Source organism: Sprattus sprattus (genome assembly GCF_963457725.1).
Source record: "Sprattus sprattus genome assembly, chromosome: 6".
NCBI classification, from domain to species: domain Eukaryota; kingdom Metazoa; phylum Chordata; class Actinopteri; order Clupeiformes; family Clupeidae; genus Sprattus; species Sprattus sprattus.
In genome coordinates this window covers 25,820,350-25,838,718 of record NC_137925.1, presented here as the reverse complement: position 1 = coordinate 25,838,718, position 18,369 = coordinate 25,820,350, and the positions used below count along the sequence as shown (strand labels likewise).

The window sequence follows — 18,369 nt, the reverse complement described above, 5'->3', positions numbered from 1 at the left end:
AAAAAACAGTTCTTACGGTTGCCTTCAGAAGGGAACATCGCAGGAGATGGAGACTTGAACCTTTGCCTTCCTACAGTCTAGCAAGGGGCCTTGATATTTGTCCAGCTCTCCAATCAACCCCCTCCTGGTCTGACTCAGCACTGTCCTGTGGGCTTAAGTGGCATGGTCCAGCTAAATCGGTGCTCTGTTCTACTATAAATAGAGTGAGGTTTGCTTAAGAAGGCCACCTGCTGATAGTCTTTAAAAACCTTACCCCAAATCATCCACTGAATAAGACTGTTGTTGTATGAACCAGGTCTCTTCCACAGCCACCAAAGCCGCCTGCAACCATTTGTCACCGAGCGAAAGACGGGAAACCACAGCCACACTTAGCGCCCATCGCTGATAAAGCCTAATGTTGTGCCAAATAGACACGCTAAGCCATTAGCTTTGATTATGGGAAGCCGAGGAGCACTCCGTCATCAGTGGGAGCATCGTGCCCTGCCCAATGAGGGGTGGACGTACGCTTGCAAGTCCACAAAACCCGCATCTTCCATTTGAAGTCATCAGCCGTAGCGCAAATTGGTCTACACCAGCCGAGTGGGTAATGAGTGGTTTTGAGTCGCTCTGAGGAGGCTTGGACGCTTAAAGCTGGCTAGGCGTTGGGGTGGGGCGGATTAGATGGACCCATCAGTAGGCAACCGAACAGAAGAAGGCGAGAGCACAAGGCAACTAACACTATGCTATCGGTGTTAAGAGACTCCACAGTTTCCGTTAAGGTAAGGTAGTTTTACCGTGGTACTTCATGAAAGGGGTGCATATTATTAAACCTACTCTGTTAGAAATAGGAGGATCAGGATCTCGTGACCCCATCACACAAGGGGAGAAGACTAGAACCTGGTCTGGAAGAACAGACACTGCCTTCATTATTTGTGTTTTTCGGTTTGACCATGGAAAGGAAGAGAGTGTGCCAAATAACACGGAGCCACCCGTTGAGGGACTGCAGGCGCTATCTAGAGGTGAGGCAGCACATTTTGCAGGCTAGCCAGTTGGGAGATGGGTGCCATGCACACACCCACACAGCCATAAACGCTTGTTCTAGCGGAACCGCTGCTGGGCTGAAATTTGGTGAGTTGATGCACATAACGAGGCCAATTATGTTCTCTGAATGGCATATATGGTCAATTATAGGTCACAGTTCAACTTGTAAAATTGTGGCACTTTATCCACTTTCACCGTATTATTTGTATCTGGCATATGGGGATAGATGCCTGATGCCTTTTTTTAGGAATGGAATATGTTGGTTCTTCTCTTTTTCACCTGTCTGGTTGCCTTGTTGTCTGTGCCATCAGAGCTTGGTCCGCCTGAAGTTTGAGTTATATGGGAGGTCATTGCTTCCCTCAGCCGGGTTAACCTGCCGATGAACGGGCAGTGGTGGAAGTCTGTTTCCACATGGGAATCCACTCGACACTTTCAAACAAACTTTTGGTGTTTTCCAGGCGTTACGTTTAGGTCACATGACACTGGGCTGTATGAATCCTCACATTTAGGTGTTCTGAAATATCTTTGTAAAAAAAAAAAAGGAAAAATATATGAAAGATCAATAAAGACAACAAATGCTTTTTAGTTTCTTGTCTGAGATTAATCCTTCTCAGTAATCACTGTACAGAACCGTTTTATAAGAAGGCCTGTTATGAATATATCTATGTTATGTCCATAGAATGTATTTATAATTGTGCACACTGAAGAAACATATACAAAATAAAAAATATCTATACATCTTTACACACAGCATTTCATTGTGGCTATGTGAAAAACAGGAAATAGCTTCTTTGTTGTTGTTGCATACTTCACGATGCATGTGGCCTAGATCTGCTCTCTGAGGGAAGCTGCAGGTCTGCACACACACACACACACAGCGCTTCTTGCAGCTGGATGGTTGCTGTGAGTGAGAAAATGAATATATTCAGTTTCCATCCCCTTATTGAAAACGACAGGAATAATTGACCTCTGATGGCTATGCAGTGCAGCTGAACATCTCTGAAATTCTTATTTAATCTGCTGGTCCCTTAGGCACGATACCCTACAGACGTGTGTGAAAGCTGCTCCCATATACGCCGCTACATCTGCAGTATAGGAACGTGGGCTTTGCTGCTTGCAAGATGCAGGTCATACATACACAATTTGCTAATACAGTAAGAGAGTTGTTTATCTTTTTATCAAGATAAAGGAACAAGGACATTAATTGGACAGGACTGTGGTACCACGACTGGAGAGCTTCCTTTCTAAGGGCCAGAGGTCCCAGCTGCTGCTGTGACTGCTGCAATAATGATCCAATCTCCATGATGGATGGCTGCAAGAAGCCACAAGGCTGTACTGAGACACACACACAAAAAAAGATGCTGCGACTGCCCAGCACCCCCTAATCATCCGCAGTACCAGATAAACCCCCAATTACATTACAGGTTATTAGGTACGATTGAGACTGCCTCTCAAAGCAGGCACGTGTCCATTTAGGAGCCTATCAGTGATATGTACTAATTACTGTGGGCAGCAAATCTTCATGGCACATTAAAAGCAGGACCAGCAAGCATGCTCTCAGGCGTTTTAAAGTGATTCAGATCCGGGGCCAAGCTAATGACATGGCTGAACCTTTATTAACTTTATGTGCTGCTGAAAACAACGCGAGATACAGCTCTCTCTCTCTCTCCCTCCCTCTCTCTCTCTCTCAAACGAACCATAAAGACGGCGCTTGGCTGAGACTATTGCTCAGAAGGCCGTGACAAGAGCATCGGAGTCAACCGCCGTGGCAGAGGGCAGGGCGGGGTTGCGCGCCCGCTGGAGATGGGAGCCGGGGGCAATGAGGAGGGAAACCACAGACAATGTGGCTCCTGTGCAGCAGTGGAAGAAATAGGGAGACCATTAAAGGACTCCAGCCGATGCCAGAGCTGGCGGAGATCAAGCAGCCATCACAGGCACAGAGGAACTCTCATCACTCACCCCCGCTTGGGACCGTGTTTCACAAAAGAGCGTCACTCCATTGTCTGTCACTGGCTGCCTGTGTGAATCAGCTGCTTCAGCGGCTGAATGGAAATTCCTGGGGACTCCTCTCCAGGCAACAGGTTGATCAGTTGAGATCCGGTTTCAAAACGTTTGGTGGAGTAATATTGCACAGTAGGAAATCATTCATGCAGTCTGTTCTTAGCGTAGAGATATTTTAAGGATGAACAAAGGCATGGTTAAGCTGGAATTACAACAAAAAAGGTGACAGGGATACAAACATTTTCACATTATGAGTCTTATCGTGATTAACGTTTCTAAAGAAATATGACTCAAGTCCTTATCCCTGAAGAGGCAGTCAAGGCCATTCAGCCATAAACCCCTCATGTGGGAAACTCCTACGACTGCATGAGAAGAGCTTGACCATCAGATGGCAGTGATTCATGACTTCAACTCAGCTGACGCAGAAAGAGAAAACACAAACCAATAAACAAACACATTGAGGAAATGAGCTAAAAATACAGGTAGCCGCACAGTGGAATTCAGATTCCAGTGAAGTGAACATTCTTTCGAAAGAACTTCAAGCATTTCCTGTCCCTCCCAGTGCACTCTGGAATAATGGCAGCAGTCAGAAAAAAATTCTTGACACCAAAGTCAGTCATGGAAGACAAATCTTACATAGCAATCTAAACGGTGCTTCTTCTTCAAAGTACTCCTTCGGGTGAAAAACAAACCCACTGTTTGACCGATAAGAAAAGGCAAGTTTGTTTCGGGCGGTGGCAGTGCCCGAGGGCACAGCAGGTTTGTTTTTCTTGCACCGGCTGCCCAATCAAGAGGCCCGACGAGCCGCCAACAAAAACAGCTCCCTAGAACTGTGGGTTCCTTTGGTTACGTAACGCCACCGCTCTGCACCTTCATTAGGAGGAGGGTGAGCTCTCTCACACACACACACACACACACACACACACACACACACACACACACAAACACACACATACACACACACACACACACACACACACACACAGACACACACACACACACACACACAAACACACAGAAACATACACACACACATACAAACACACACAGACACACACACACACACACACACACACACACACACACACATACACACACACACACATACACACACACACACACAGACACACACACACACACACACACACATACACACACACACACACACACACACACACACACACAGAGAAGCTGCTCACTGGGCACGCATGCTCACGGCTGCTCCCCTGGGCAGCATGCTGCTTGGGTTCCTTCATTAAATAGCTAGCGTGAAGCATACTGCGTTCATCTCTTAACAATCTACCCAACAGGGCTTCTTCTCCCACCGCTTTTGTGCAGTGTTTGTTTTCCAATCCCAAGATGGGCCGTACAGTAATCCAAAACAATTTACATTTTGGTGATTAATTGGGTGACCAACTAGGTGAAGCCATGGCAACTGCATTTGTTACACCATATATGTACCATCTATGTCTGACAACAGCATGCTTAAATCCTGTCTCGAAAAACAAAAGAGAAGACCTGTGTATTTTCATATGAATGGGGTTGAAGGAGCCGTGGTTCCATTCATGTTCAAATTGATAGCCACTCATCCTTTTGATAGCCACTTATCCTTGCGTGCTGTTTCTGTCATGCAGATATGCGAGACAAGGCACTAGCCCTGGACCCCCCCCCCCCAAACCTTCCTTCATCACTCGAGCTGCCCATGCTAATCAACCAGGGGGAGTCTGTTAGGACAGGTGATGATGAGGCTTACAGCATTGGTGCAATGGTTGTTTATTTTTCAACGATTTCTTAATATGTGGGGTTCATTACAGGCCTGCAAATCTGCTGAAACTATGTGATTGTCCAAAGTGTGTTTTTACACACAAAAATGAAATAAATGATTTAAACACTGAGAGACACTGTCTGAATGTCTCACGGTCCTGCTTTGCTTTTCCTTCTTGTTTCTGTTTTTCTGAAAACGCAGTCACTTCCTGTTTTTTTAGCTTTCGCACCCTCACTGGGACAGTGCATTCCAAAACATCACCATAAAAGGAAAGTCCCCAAATCCAGAAGCCCCGAAAGTTTCAGATTCCTGAACAGCTATGGCCTAAGCACAGCGTCCACCCCCGCTCTTTGTCTCTCCCTACCAAGCTCCCGGTAACAGAGTTCACAGTCTATGGCCACCAGACTCAAGTGCCAAGTTCAGACCAAGCACCTCCAAGAGAACTCGAAGGAGAATAGCCAGGACACAGTGTCTTTAAACAAACTGAGGACAGGATGCTGACACTGAACATTGAATACGTAACCCTCCCTTTCCCTCCTTCAGATCTTTTATGTAACAGAGGAAGCCTGAGTTTTTAAGTTCACCATCGCTTTGTTTTCTCCTTGTTCAAAAGCAGCTTTTCTTCATCACGTGAGAAGAACATTCAGTGAACAGTCCTCTCACTATTTTATCACCTGCAGCAGATTCTGTTGCTGTCCGTTTTAACACTGTCAAATCTCTTAACCTCACATTTGTGGACCAACACTTCTTCACATGACGTTCTCGTGACAATACAACATTACTGTCAACAGCAACAAAACCAGCCATGTTGATGGACTTTTTAAGTCTTTTTAAGTCTTTGAGAACATCATATTGTGCTTTAATTGCTCTAGTGTAGTCGAGGCTCCCTGTCACCACTTCGACCAAGACCCGTTATGTGTCAAACATTGCATGGTGATGAGCTGTGATTGACAGCCTCTGGTTCTATCTGATACACAGCTAGATGGAGCAGTGTCCCTCCCAAGTATTTCACCACCACGCTAAAAAAGGATGTTATTAATGGTTCTAACGCTAACTGAGTGGCATTACAAATGAACTCGTGGCCTCCTCCTACTGGCCCAGCCCAAGATCATAAGTAAAAAGAGAAGACGGGACGTCAGCAATGCCATTATAGACTTTCCTGTTCAAGTTTACCAAAAATAACTGAATGTTTTGCAATCCTGTCTTTGTTATGACGACCAGGAGAGCACATGCACAACCACTGTATGAATCACAACTGAAACTGCAAAATTTTGAGGAACTGATATCAACATAACTGTCGCTCAGTAGATATTTAAGGTATTGAGAGGTTTCACCTCTCCTCTCCTCTCCTCTCACTGCACAGTGTAGAGAGCATTGTTGTTTGAAAAGAGAGGTGCCGTTGTTGGTTTGCTATTACATAATGGGCAACAGCTGCCTTGTGACATAATACCATGTAAAGCCTGAATCGGCATCAGCTAAAAAATGCACATCTTTCTTCATAAATCTGCAAATGGCGCCGTCATGGTCTTCTTCTCTGCGCTAATCTGCTGGATTAGCTGTGAGGCATTCCGGCCAGCGTTTCATCCCACACCAAAATACGGCCTTTAAGGGGGCCAGCAATGCCCCCATGACTCTTCATCCAGCCTCTGTGACTGCAGCAGACACAGACCAAAACGCTCTCTATTGTTCTGCACTCAGCGCATTTGACGCACATCCTGCCTAAAGCATCTGCAGACGGGAGCCTTTGTCTTTGTGGATTTCCTTAGGGGTTCTCAGAAACGCTCACTAACACATAAATCAAAGCACTGGTGGAGGAAAGTGAAACAAAACAAAACAGACACACACTGCATGATAAGCACTGTTACTGCTGCTACATAGTATCTGCATCTCTGTGTATATATAGTTATATAGTCCACTGCTACTATTTAGTATACATCTCTTAGTCTACAGCCGCGGAAAAAATTAAGAGACCACTTCAAAATTATCAGTTTCTCTGGTTTTCCTATTTATTGGTATGTGTTAAAGTAAAATGTACATTTTTGTTTTATTCTATAACCTACTGGCAACATTCCTACCAAATTTCAAATAAAAATATTGTCATTTAGATCATTTATTTGCAGAAAAATGACAATTGGTCAAAATAGCAAAAAATATGCAGTGTCTTCAGATCTTGTATAATGCAAAGAAAACAAGCTCATATTCATTTTTAAACTACACAATACTAATGCTTTAACTTAGGAAGAGTTCAGAAATCAATATTTGGTGGAATAACCTTGATTTAAAATCACAACTTTCATGTGTCTTGGCATGCTCTCCACCAGTCTTTCACATTGCCGTTGGGTGACTTTATGCTACTCCTGGCGCAAGAATTCAAGCAGCTCGGCTTCTTTTCATGGCTTGTGACCATCCATCTTCCTCTTGATCACATTTCAGAGTTTTTTTTATGGGATTCAGGTCTCGAAATTGGGCTGGCCATGACAGGGTCCTGATCTGGTGATACTCCATCCACACCTTTACTGGCCTGGCTGTGTGGCATGGAGCATTGCCCTGCTGGAAAAAACACTTCTCAGAGTTGGGGAACATTGTCAGAGCAAAAGGAAGCAAGTTTTTCTTCCGGGACAACGTTGTACTTTGCCTGGCTGAGGTTTGTAAAAGACCATAAGGATTGAACCAAAGCCGACTGGAGGGTCTCCTAGTTCGTCTTCTCTGATGAGTCCAATTTCACAGTAGGTGCAAGACTCTGTGGCTTGTAGGCCTCTCCAGGTCTCCGTCTAACCATCAGACAACCATGTGTTGGGCAAAGCTGAAAATTGGACTCATCAGAGAAGACGAACTAGGAGACCCTCCAGTCCGCTTTGGTTCAATCCTACTGTATAGATATATAGTCCACTGCCGCTATTTATTATATACACCTTTAAGTCTACATACTGTATATACTGTATATAGTCCACTGCCGCTACATCTATTGTCTACATACTGTATATATATGTAGTACATCAGAATGGCGAACATATGACTAGACATATACATAAAAAGATTATGTATCTAAAAGAAACAGACAGCTGAATGCAAAGGTAAAAAGCTTTATTGGTCTGTACATTTATCAGCGTAGCATAATCCAGTTAAGTATTCATAATCCAGTTAAATATTCAAATACTCCACAACAGAGGAAACTAGAAAATATACATGACATACAACTTCTGTACAACGCCTTCATACTCTGTATTCTGTATAAAATAATACATCAATTTAAAATACAATATCCGTTTTAGCTCGTAGAAGGAAAGTATATAAATAGGGGCAGATCTGAAATAGGATTAGTGAAAAAATATTTTGAATGGTCCTTAGATTCTAATATAAAAGCCATTTTTCTGAGGACACCGCAGGCTGGTCTGATTGCAATTGCTCTAACTAATTACCCACCAGCATGGGGTCTTTTCATGACCCACCATTAAAGTGGGAGTCTTAATTAAAAGACATTTAAAAGAATGTCACACTTCCTTGTCAAAGGGCGAAGATGATGTAGTCCGGCCATAGTTCCAATAGAGCCTTTGCCGACATGATTTTCTTTGTGGCCCTCAGGTTCACCTCTTTAAGGGGGAAATCGTGTCGCTTCGCAGAAGCGCACAAGGTTGTCACACTCCAGTCCGCTTTGTCTCTATTGAACTTCAGGCTCGTTACACTGCCAGTCACGAGGCCTCCTCTCAGCTCACATCTCTGTCAAGGAGATAAAAAGTTGTGACAGCTTAGCGGAGGAGAGCAGTTATGATTTGCATGTGCATAGCAGGGTGCACAGATGTTGGGGGAGTTATGATTCATGAGCTACACTTATCTGTACACCCACAGATAACACAAGCTGCTCTGTAGAAGGGCTGTGTAAAAATCACTGTCTCTTTATTGCCATACAGAAACGTGGCTACAGTATCTTGAAATGCCCACCAATGATGTCACCTCGTGGCTGACATCTACTGCAATGTCATTGGTTGATCATCAGAGGGTGGTCTAAACAGTGACCCGTTGTCATGACGACCAGGCCACATGCTGGGCCCGAAAGGAAAACTGGTGGCAAATAACTTTGGGTTTTTCTACATACCGGCAAGTTCACGGTCCAAGTTGTCAATGAAGCTCTGAAGATCCTGTGTGTCCCCGAGTTTGGCTGCAGAGGGGGGGAGGAGAGAGAAGCGAATGTGAGAGAGTGTGAGCCATGCTCCCAGAGAGAGAGGAGAGAATGTGAGAGAGTGTGAGCCATGCTCCCAGAGAGAGAGGAGAGAATGTGAGAGAGTGAGGCATGCTCCCAGAGAGAGGGGAGAGAATGTGAGAGTGTGAGCCATGGTCCCAGGGAGAGGGGAGAGAATGTGAGAGAGTGTGAGCCATGGTCCCAGAGAGAGAGGAGAGAATGTGAGAGAGTGTGAGCCATGCTCCCAGCTGCAGAGAGAAGGGGCTCAGAGCACTGGCATTTCCTCTGGAACATACCGAGTCGCCCATAAGAAACGCGATCTTCCACTTGAAATTACATAAGGCAGATGAAGTGGGGTGGAAGAAGGATAGGGAAGGGGGAGAAACACTATTTTTGCGATAGAAAGGATGAGATACATTCACGGCCACACACAACGTATCACACACAACTGGCTTTGTCACATTGCCTCATGGGATTATGGGCTGTTTGCGATACAGTCACGCCTACGGCCCACCTCGCTGCGCTACAGGCCAGGGATCCTGTTGAAAGGGGAGGCCTATCAGTGGCACAGGCAGGCTAGACAGGAGGCTTTGTGGTGTTTTCCATTCTCTGGTGCCTTGTCTACAGGGCCTTGTATTATTGATAAGATTCATGCATTTAAATGAGATGATGCTACTCAAATTCACATTCCTATTCTAAAGCCTCACAACACACACACACACACACACACACACACATCTTGCCATCCACTGATCTAGTTAAAGCAAAAAAAATGAAATAAAAAAATGTGTGCTGTAGCAATTATCCCAACCTTAAATCGAGTGCAGATAAGGGGAAATAGGGTGACTGAGTATCCAACCAACCCCAGGTCAAAAATAGCTGGAATTGGGGGCAAACCCACCCTCTAGCATTGTTGTGTAAATGTGATGGCTATCTGGATAGAGATGTTATGGTAATACCTTTAGGTGACGCCGTCATGCCTGCAGTGCTCAGCTCCTCCTCGCTGGTGTTCAAGCTGTTCCCAAGGGACGGTTCACTGCCTGGGGAGAGAGTAGACCACAGTTATACAACTTATTCAGAGTGTGAAGTTTATCATTTTGGTCTGTTCTCTATGTCTAAGCGCTTGTGTTTGTGGTCAGAGTGCATTCTGAAAGAGATTTCTTCGTTATATGTTCCAGTTTGCTTTCTGCATACTTAAGCATTAGGGGGGAATTCATTAGCAGTGATGTTAGTGAGATCACTGCATCACATTTTGTACCTTCTTTAGATTTAATGGCTTTTCTTTTCAATATTTATAATATGACACTCAGTCATGGCATTGCACTGTGCAATGTTTTTTATGAATAAATAGTGTATAGCCAGTAGATTGAATTTCACACAAAAAGGAATGTAGTAAGCTTCATAGTCACTAAAGACCTAACCAAAACACTCAGGAGGTGTGTTTGTTTTTATATTTGTTTTACGTAGTTAAGGAATAATTTATGAGCTCTGGAAAGACTCTGGACCCTACCTTTTCAGCTGTCAGTCAATGTATGAAAAAAATATATATATGAAAAAAAAAAAACTCACTGTAGTCGGAATCTTCTATGCCGCTATCGCTCACTCCATCACTCAGTCCGTTCCGTCGCTTTGCCTCACTTAGAAGGTGCTCATACACATATGGTGTGCTCTGCGACGGCACCCTCAATTCTTCTACAACATCGTTGAATTCCTGAAGCAAATCTCCAAATTCCATATCCAAGTCTTCAAAGAAATAATCGGACGACAATTTAACAAAATTGAAATATTTAGCAAACGTTAGGCAAACATGAAGTTTAGAACTTTCGTTAAGTAGACAGTTGATCACATGCGTTAATGACATAGTTAAGCTAATGATTAATTCCTCACCTGTGAATGTTTGGTCCGCCATCCTTGTATACACACTTGGCTTAGTCAAAGGTCAAAAGTAGAGTGGAGTGAAGAACTGCTTATTTGGAGGTTTAACTCCCTCATTTATCTGGACGTTCCGCCCGTGGTGGAACGCGCCTCTGTACCGTCCAATGAACTCTCAATACAGCCTTTGTGGTTTCCATTGCGTGGGGGGCGGCGGTGGCGACCTAACCTCCTCCCTAAAGCAAAATCGGAACATTCCACTAATATAGAAAGTGACGCAACTCTAAAGGGGTCTTCAAGGGTGTGAAGGAAGGAGTAGTTAAACCATGAGCAGGCGTTCGGGTCAGTGACCCCAGGCTGTGAAGTACTAACTTCTCTCTAATCTGAACAATTCAATGTATTCAGGGAACTGAAAAATGTAACGTTTTACACATCATTCATAGTCGAGGAAAAATAGTACATAAAGTGTTAACCTACTGATGAGTGATATGTTTTTTTCGCCTCAACGGTGGGCTACTATGCAACATGAAAATTACTAATATTCGAAGTAGCTAATATAGTAACATTTGCTGCGTAAATGACCGAGGTCACAGTTTAATATGTGTTACGGCAGTAAGTTTTTCTGAAACAAGTGTTCGACGTGACCACATGATGGCGGCAGCTCTTCATTGAAAGCAAGGGGTCGTAGGGTATCCCACACATAGAATATGTCTATGATCCCACACTGAGGTGTTGCTCTGTATATTAGTGACATACAAAATGGGCATTTATTGCTAAGGAATATTTTACAATTTAATTTATGCATTGGCAATATTTAGTCTATCCTATCAAGAAAGGGAAGAAACTACCGTGTGAGTTGACAAGCCTCTGTGAACTCTTGCGGTTACACTGATATCTTCAATGATAGCATAAAGAAGATAATGACTTGGATTAGGAATGTGAAACCTCTGTTTTGATTGGACAGCAGGTAAAGCATACGCAACAGTTTGTACAGTAGGCCTACACCTGAAGTGAAGGGGGCGGGGACCATTCAAAGACAGGCGTCGTGTGTTAGAGTACACCTCGTGCGAGCACACTGTTGCTCCTCACTTGCTAGCATGGTTTTAAAGTATGGGCGATGGGATTTGCGATAACATGAATGCCGCTGTCCTACTGCAGGTAAGAAACCTAAACCCCAAGCACTTGGTCTCAGCCTCACATACAGGAATGTTTTGTATTCAGTCATGTGTAAATCATGTGGTCATCATACAAGCCATACAAATATGTTAACAGAATACTTGTTGTTAAAACGTAATCTTTTAATCTTGGCAGGCACGTTTTTTTAGTTAGTTTAGTTGAAATGTAATTGTATTAACAATGGTTAAACATGTGTCAGTGGCTGTGAGTGAAGTCCACTCCATCCAGTGAGCAGGTGTGGCATGGCTGACGTGGTTGAATGCAACACCATAATATCATGAAACCTATTTCCTGTTTCAGTGTTTGTTTCCTTATTTCCTTCTAGAAAGTGCTTTTTGTGGTTGTTTTAAAGCAAGCAATGTGCAGTGCACTGAGTCTTCGTGTCCAGGAAGAACAGCAGGAAGGCGTCCACATCGGCACGATTGGCAGAGATTACCCAGGGCCATACCGGTTGCTTGATCAAGACTACATACACCTACATGAAAGCACTGGGGACCTGTATACTACCAAACAGATTATCGATAGAGAGATCGTGTGCCCTCCTCAGCATGATGGTGATTGCACCATCACTCTATATGCTGTTGTTGGCCCACAGAACATCACAGAAGTCATAGAGATTGTACTGATAGTAGAGGACATCAATGATAATGCCCCCCTTTTCCCTGAGAGTGTTATAAGCTTCAGTGTGGCAGAGGATGAAAGTGTCGGGGCAAGTTTCATCTTGGATGGTGAAGCTCAGGATCGGGATTCTGACATCAACGGGGAGATTACCTACCATTTGCAAAATGATAGTGAATTCTTTGCAGTGATAGAAGGGGGACCCACTCTTGTGCTTGTTTTGCAAAAGGAACTAGACCGTGAAGTTCAGGATAACCATCAAATGACTCTTGTTGCTGTAGACCATGGTTTGAGACCACTCAGCGGTACTGCCACACTGATGGTTACGGTGACTGATGTCAATGATAATTGCCCAGAGTTTGATCTAGACAGTCCCCATTCAGCTACCATCAGTGGAAACACGTCCAAGGGCTCAGTCATTGCCCAGGTGAAAGCCACAGACAGAGACGTTGGTCCCAATGCCGCCATAGACTATTCTTTTAGCTGGAAGAACTCAGATAAGGCGATGGCCTTGTTCCAGCTGGACAGACACAGTGGACTGATCACCTTAGCTGATGATGTTCACGCCGACAGCCCGGACGAGTTTGTGCTGAACGTCCTCGCAAGCGACCCGCTCTGCTCCCCCCGCTCCCCCCCTGCGACCTCTGAGGTAACGGTATCTGTGACGCCAGTGACAGGGCCCGAGCCGGTGATCAAGATCAGGTTCATAGCGGAGCATGAAAACCAAACGATACTGTTACAGGAGAACATGCCGCCGGCAGCCCTGGCCCTTTTAGAGCTGGAAGACAGCGTCGGCGGCTGCGTACTCTCTATAGAGGGAGACGTGCCATTTTCCCTAAAACCACAAACTCAAAATGGTAACTATCTCCTTTCATCATCAAAGCCACTAGACTTTGAAATGCACTCAGAATACCATGTTTCTGTTGTCATCACAAACGCCCAGGGCAAGTGCCTGTATTATAAGAAAGAGATCAAAGTACTGCTGGTTGATGTGAATGATAATGCCCCACGGTTCAATCAAACACACTATCAGATCGTTCTGGAGGAGAACAATAAGCCAGGGGCAGGCATTCTTCAGGTCAGGGCATTTGATCCAGACAGTCAGCACAATGGAAGAGTATTTTACAGACTGAGCAGGAACGCTTCCCCAATCTTCCACATTGACCGCGTGACAGGTGAGCTGTCGGTGTCGGTCTCTCTCGACCGAGAGCAGCAGGAGTCTTACACTCTGACTGTGCTGGCCCGAGACAGTGGCATCCCACCGCTGGAAACCTCAGCATCAGTGTCTGTGCACGTGCTGGACCAGAATGACAATGTGCCAGCCTTCCTCACTCCTCACTTCATTTTCTTTGTGATGGAGAATATCCCTCGTTTGGCGCCAGTGGGAAAGATTGGGGTGACGGACATAGACAAAGGGGACAACGGGGAGGTGGACGTGCGCGTGTTTAACGGCACCGGCCCTTTTGTCATGGACAACATCCAGGGGACGCTGCGCTGCACAGAGGAACTGGACCGCGAGGAGCGGGACCGGTACGAGTTCTTCCTGGTGGCGCTGGACAGGGGCAGCCCCTCGCTGTCCTCCAGCGCCAGGGTCACGATCTTCATCGAGGACATGAACGACAACCAGCCTCAGGTGATCTTGCCCAGCAGCAACCTCACCTGCCTCACCGTGTCACCCTCCACCCCTGCTGGCTCGATGGTCACCCGGATCTACGCTGTGGACGTGGACTCGGGGATCAACTCCGACATCACCTACCATCTCGTCGGCAGTGAGCCTGCTCAGAATTGCCCGTTCCAGATTGACCCGCACTCGGGCAATGTTTCGCTCGCCCAGCATCTGATGGGCCAGGACTATGGGATGCACCACCTCTTCATTGTGGTGAGCGATGGGGGGAAGCCAATCCCTCTTCAGACCACAGTGTGGGTTAACTTGCTGGTCAATGAGACGCTGGCGCAGTGTCACCTAAACAGTGTTCCAAAAAGCTTGCCAAGTAGACTCCCACGGCCCACCATGCCAAATCCGTGTGAGACCAGTGAGCCGTATGGTCAAAATCCCAAGTTAATACTCCTCCTTGGCTTAGGCATGGTGGTGTTATCTCTGTGTCTCTTATCGATTGCCGTGGGGCTGTTTGTGAAGCAGAGAAACAGGAGGCATCATGTAAATGTAAAGGCCTGTGAAATTATGCCTCTGAGGGAGCAACGTAGCTCTGATCACTGGGAAAAAGACTGACTCATGTATTTACAGATCGTTTACATGTTCGGTACAGCAGAGAACATCTTTTTTTATCTATACAAATCTGTATCTTAAAATTAAAAGTATGTACATTTTTTAAACTGCCACATTTGTTTACATACTGTAGAGATATGTGTGGAAACAAACAGAAAAAGCAATGGGTAAAGTTAAACAAGCCACAGTTTTGTCACCCATTTAGTCATATTCTTGGAAACCAATCATCCACAAAATATAATCTCCTGGAGCTAGGAAACAGTAAATACTTTGAAATAAATACACTTTGAGATAAAATACAATGAATCTCCCGATGTCATCAGTCTTCAAGGGAGACTTCACATTGATATGCTTGAAGTGAGTTAGTTGACATTCCTCGGTAAACACGCTCTTCCACCCCATTCACCGATAGCTTGGAGGTTTACTACCTGTCGTGAGAAGCACAAAAGAAATTAAACTGAAGGTGCTGCACTTGCTAAGGCAAAGATTCATTCTAAGTTATGTGTCTTCTGTCAGGTTGCCAATTCTTTCTTTCAAAGGCAAATAATGAGGGATGTGAATCTACACATACATCCCATCCTTCTTCTCTACATTGTGTAACACTCCAATAATATGTGTTAAGTGGTAGCCTACAGGTATCCTGAGCCTTTTATGCCTGATGTCAGTACTGAGTTGATTAACTGTTTCCATGTTGTCATTTTAGAATTTATGACTTGAGTTACAATCTAAACCAACTGCTTTCGAGAACATTTTAATCAAGGGTTATTAGCTACATTTGGTGGATATGAATGGTCATGCAATAACCCCTCTATAAATGCTATAAATGCAATGTAGAGCATTCTGGCAGAGGGAGAGTTTAGGTAATGGTCAACTGTAATTCCTGCTATTAGGCAAGTGGACTCTTCTTAGGGGTCTCTCGGATTTCTCCCCTATAATTGATGGAAGTCTCGGGTATTAACGAACACAAAGAGGTTTAACGTTTCTCTTCAAGGGAGGTGATGAAAGTCTCCCAAGGACCTGGCTTGGAGAGGAGCCAAAGGAGCGATGCGGGTTTACACAGACAAGTGAGACCGCAGTGGAGGCACACTCCATCTCAAGTCACAAGGTTGACATGCTGTTATTCGATAGCGCCCGCTGTTGTCCCACCAAGACGGATCTCTCACAGTGCAGTGGTGGGTAGAGTTTTTGTTGGACCAATTTATTGAGTTAATGATATAAAACAGGCACAGAATCTAGCATGTTTGAGGCAATGTGTTGGGGTTAACCAACAGTCTGACCTACTTTAACTACTTAAAGATCACTTGTGTGTTTCGGATCATTTTATCTTATTAAAAGGTGTAACAATGTGATCATCGAAAAGAAAAATAAGAGAGACCTATGTATATGGTAATTTTGTTTTTAGTAGAATGTTAAGATTCCTCACATTTTAATGTGTTTCCATTCATAGATTTTACGGAGATCATTTGGTCTGCTAACAGAAGCAGGTATATAACTTTACATTTAGTACCCTAAGTTGCTTCAAGATCAACTTAGATAATCACATCAAAGGATTTGTATTGATCGAGTGAAAAGATATAGACACAGAATCCCCAATGAATCTAATTTAATAACTAAAAGGACTTGGAAGTTGATATTTACTAATATTATACTACTATTTGAGCAATCTCTAGTGGATATTGACTCCTTTAGAATTATTACCTGATAATACAACTAACTATTTGTCACATTTTCAAAAGCAACGAGATCACATATTTTAGTATGTGATTTTTGGCCAATTACATGCCAACTCTATCATTACTCTATCTGTCATAGTGTGGTGGTTAACTCTATCATTACTCTATCTGTCATAGTGTGGTGGTTAACTCTATCATTACTCTATCTGTCATAGTGTGGTGGTTAACTCTATCATTACTCTATCTGTCATAGTGTGGTGGTTAACTCTATCATTACTCTATCTGTCATAGTGTGGTGGTTAACTCTATCATTACTCTATCTGTCATAGTGTGGTGGTTAACTCTATCATTACTCTATCTGTCATAGTGTGGTGGTTAACTCTATCATTACTCTATCTGTCATAGTGTGGTGGTTAACTCTATCATTACTCTATCTGTCATAGTGTGGTGGTTAACTCTATCATTACTCTATCTGTCATAGTGTGGTGGTTAACTCTATCATTACTCTATCTGTCATAGTGTGGTGGTTAACTCTATCATTACTCTATCTGTCATAGTGTGGTGGTTAACTCTATCATTACTCTATCTGTCATAGTGTGGTGGTTAACTCTATCATTACTCTATCTGTCATAGTGTGGTGGTTAACTCTATCATTACTCTATCTGTCATAGTGTGGTGGTTAACTCTATCATTACTCTATCTGTCATAGTGTGGTGGTTAACTCTATCATTACTCTATCTGTCATAGTGTGGTGGTTAACTCTATCATTACTCTATCTGTCATAGTGTGGTGGTTAACTCTATCATTACTCTATCTGTCATAGTGTGGTGGTTAACTCTATCATTACTCTATCTGTCATAGTGTGGTGGTTAACTAAAGGAGTGAACCAAATAGTAGGTGTTTTTTTCTGCATGTTCTGATTGCTAATAACAAAATGTGGGAATGCTAAATTGCAAATGAAGGGATGCGGCGTAAGCAACACTGACACTATGTGCTGTGATCATGTTAGTGACAGTGGGTTGTGATTCCAAGGGCATCACAGTTCATTTAAGCAAGTGAACACTTTACACAACTGCTATTCAATGTGAGCATGATAACGTTAAGTGTATCTACAGGTAGAAACCTGCAGTGGCCTGTCCCTTGCCCTGGGGAAGGTTCTCAGGTCCATTGATGTGAAAATGTTTGCAATTATTCAAGCAATTATTGGTGCTGAGCTTTAACAGACTCACAGAACAAGTCACGATAAGAATTCTCAACAAACAAATCACACTGTAAATACTATATTGTCTTTAAAAACATTAAATTCAAGATGAAATATTGTAATGCTGGTGAGATTGCAATATTTTAACAATAGTCTTCTAAGAATTAAATGATACCATGCTTCAGTTAAGATCAAACATGATTTTTTTGGAAACTTTGTATGTAACTAATGTAAATAGAAACCCAATTTTTGAACATCACAACTTACCAATCACTCACAATAGGGAAGACTGCCCCCTTGTGTTCAGTAATCACACACCATAGAGATTGTGGTGTTCTGGCACTGCAGAGAACCCTACCACTCTTACAGCAGCACTCAACTTCAGTCTCCTAGCTCCCTCATTCACAGAATAGAGATCCGGTCAACCAGCTGCAATCATATAATAATAATAATAGTAATAATAATAATAATAATGAATAACAATAATAATACATCACATGTAGATAGCGCTTTTCACAATTCTCAAAGACGCGTATACGCATATGTACAAGTCTGGGCTGAAGGCTGAAGAATAGTCCTTGTTGAACAGATTCAGCCTAGGGCAGATTTAAGGAAGAGTAGTAAGCACACTTGCTATAA

The 18,369-nt window shown here is 43.7% G+C and overlaps 2 protein-coding genes across 2 annotated transcripts; one reads left to right on the top strand and one right to left on the bottom strand.

Annotated features, from left to right (window-relative positions):
- Positions 1-7,853: 7,853 nt before the first annotated feature.
- LOC308366798 (uncharacterized protein) lies at positions 7,854-10,989 on the bottom strand. The gene is made up of 5 exons (XM_080840552.1): positions 10,851-10,989; positions 10,533-10,706; positions 9,923-10,003; positions 8,880-8,942; positions 7,854-8,503 (listed from the first exon to the last, which is right to left on the bottom strand). Exons 1-5 carry the CDS (start codon positions 10,870-10,872, stop codon positions 8,496-8,498), a joined length of 348 nt encoding a protein of 115 aa, XP_080696678.1. The 5' UTR covers positions 10,873-10,989; the 3' UTR covers positions 7,854-8,495.
- A 956-nt stretch (positions 10,990-11,945) lies between these two features.
- pcdh20l (protocadherin 20-like) lies at positions 11,946-14,859 on the top strand (the record flags this gene model as incomplete). Its single annotated transcript, XM_080840473.1, has 2 exons — positions 11,946-11,993; positions 12,337-14,859. The coding sequence occupies 2 exons, from the start codon at positions 11,946-11,948 to the stop codon at positions 14,857-14,859; spliced, it is 2,571 nt and encodes an 856-aa protein (XP_080696599.1).
- Positions 14,860-18,369: the final 3,510 nt, after the last annotated feature.